The sequence below is a fragment of the Nestor notabilis genome, unplaced genomic scaffold (assembly GCF_000696875.1).
Source record: "Nestor notabilis isolate BGI_N333 unplaced genomic scaffold, ASM69687v1 scaffold19603, whole genome shotgun sequence".
In the NCBI taxonomy this organism is placed as follows: Eukaryota; Metazoa; Chordata; class Aves; order Psittaciformes; family Psittacidae; genus Nestor; species Nestor notabilis.
In genome coordinates this window covers 652-3,146 of record NW_009920811.1, presented here as the reverse complement: position 1 = coordinate 3,146, position 2,495 = coordinate 652, and the positions used below count along the sequence as shown (strand labels likewise).

Genomic DNA, 2,495 nt, shown 5'->3' with positions numbered 1-2,495 from the left:
AAAGCACTTAAGAGGCTGGGAGTAGCGAGGGCACAGAGGCACAAACCACATGCAAACAAACCCGGGGAAGCACACACCAAACACAGTTCTGTGTGTGCGCTGCCAGCTCCGACCTGCCCTCGGCCCCCCAGCCAAAGAAAGCCCCCGCCGTCCTGCACGCTCGCTAGCGATGCATGCCTGCAAAGTGATGACAGTCCATCAAGGTCGTGGTGCTTTACTAACGGGCAAATAATGTGGCAGTGTAAATAATAATAAACTGTAAACAACCCGGCATTATTTATTTGCCCGTGAAAACCAGTGCCCAACAAGTATCGGTTAAGCTTTAAACGCCTGTAATAAAATTCTAATTTTTCACGTAATGTCTTTTACCATAGGGGACGTTGCACTAAACCAGCCCGATATGTGTGTCTACCGGCGTGGGAGAAAGAAGCGAGTGCCCTACACAAAACTGCAGCTTAAAGAACTCGAGAATGAATATGCCATTAACAAGTTCATTAACAAGGACAAGAGGCGAAGGATATCCGCAGCCACAAACCTGTCTGAGAGACAAGTTACCATTTGGTTTCAGAACAGGAGGGTGAAGGATAAGAAGATAGTCTCCAAACTGAAAGACAATGTATCTTGATCTATTAGTTGCGGACAGTGGTGGATATATAAACTCAATTTACGACCAGCTAAAGACTTTTGGAACGACTTGAAAATATATTTAATATTTTTTTTCTCCTTCCAGCGGTGGTGAAATTTCGGGAATTGTTTTCCGTGAAAGTCAGCGTTTTGCTCTCAGTGGAAGGGAGTGCTGACAAGTATTGAATTATAGTTCTGTTTCTTCCTTTTGAAAACAATATTAATATTAATATTAATTATATTTTCTGTTCTTCCCTCTAGGCCAGTATAAACGAATTTAAATACGTTGAACGGTTGCAGTTATAACTTTCTTAAATGCTTGACTCTTTGGGGGGGGATCTGTAATTTTATTTTTTTTTCCTCTGAAAAACAGTCAGTGCCAAAAAGTGTCAGTTTTGATTTGGTATCGTAAACTTCAAAACACACGAACTGAAAAAAAATATCAATCGGAAAACTCAAGAAATTTGAAGTCCGGACCCGTGGCTGCACCCTGCTGCTGCCAAAACCCGCCGAGCACACCGGGACCCGGAGGGAATCGCGAATTGCATGGAGGGGTAAAGTGTGCAGCCAGGTTTTGGCTTTTTCAAAGGAGGCAGAATGTCTCCGGTCTGTTGCTGGGCGAAAAACAGATTCCCGAGCATCTCCCACTGTGCTTCCTGCTTCGGCAGTTTTGGGTTTGGTTCGGGTCGGGTTTTGTTTGTTTGGAGTTTTTTTTAGTGTGGAGGCTTTTTGTTTGCTTGGGGGGTTGGGTTTTCTTTTGGGAGAGGTGAGTTTGGGTTTTTTGGGGGGGTTGTTTTCGGGTTTTTTTTTTGTTTGTTTCGGTATTTTTTGGGGTGGGGTGTTTTTTTCTGAGGGTTTGTTTTGGATTTTTTGGGTTGTTTTTCTTTTTCGTTTGTGTGGTTTGATTCCCTCTACCTCCTCCGCCCCCGTTTTCAGTAGAAGGATTTCATGTATTTCATATTGCCCAGTTGCCAAAGAAGCAGGCTGCTCCCAGCTCTTCGTGCCCGGGCGCTCCGCGGAGGCGCTTGTCGGGGCACCTCGGGGAAGCGCTTTCTTTCTCCGGGACTGATGGGCCGGCTCGTACTGCAGCCCGGTGTGTACAAACCTGCGCAGCTCCTGTGTGAAATGCCCCCTCTGTCCTCTGTGTCCGGACAAGTACAAGATTCTTCTCCTTCTTCCCACCACGGCGTTTAAAAAGCAAAAAAACAAACCCAAAAACCAAAACAAACTCCTGGTCGGAGAAGTGAAGTTCACCGCTAACTTTTAATTTACAAACCTAAACGGGTGTTAATGACAGAAGCAATAAATAAGGAATTTCAAAAGATGCCATAATTTATATAGGCCGAAAGGCTAGGATTTTGACAATTTTTTATTATTTTAAACCTTGTGTGCATGTTATGATATACACGGGGTGATCAGACACGCTAATCAACTACTAGGAGAGTGAATCAGTATCCTCTCTGTTAATGTGTTTCGTCTAATTATTAAAATGTGTTGTGTTCCGAACTAGTATTATTTATTATAATATCCTATTGCTCTAAATACTTTGATTACCAGTGTATGTGGGTAAGACCTACGGTAAGACTCTTTTTCCATAAACCATATCTTTTTCTTTTCTTGTCTTAAAATCTGCTTTTACTTTGTGTTGGGATTATGGGCTGTTCCAAGCTGTTAACAATGTTGCCAAACTGTTCCTGAATCGTCTTTAATAAAACTATTTCTTTTCGATATATATATATATGAGAGGAGAAAATTCGGCTTCTTTTTGCAGCACGGCGTTTCGCGGGTTACAGACTTGCTGGGATCTTCCCTGGGCCACTTACAGAAAGTGGTTCTTGGGAAAGGAGAGATAGATGCGATGCGAGGCATAT

General features: G+C 43.1%; 1 protein-coding gene across 1 annotated transcript; it reads left to right on the top strand.

Annotated features, from left to right (window-relative positions):
- Window positions 1–345: 345 nt before the first annotated feature.
- Window positions 346–625, top strand: LOC104402876 (homeobox protein Hox-D13-like; the record flags this gene model as incomplete). The annotated part of the gene is given in 2 exon segments (XM_010010861.1): window positions 346–363; window positions 365–625. Coding segments are annotated over 2 exon segments (279 nt in total), but the record flags the coding sequence as incomplete, so codon positions are not given.
- Between the last annotated feature and the right edge of the window lie 1,870 nt (window positions 626–2,495).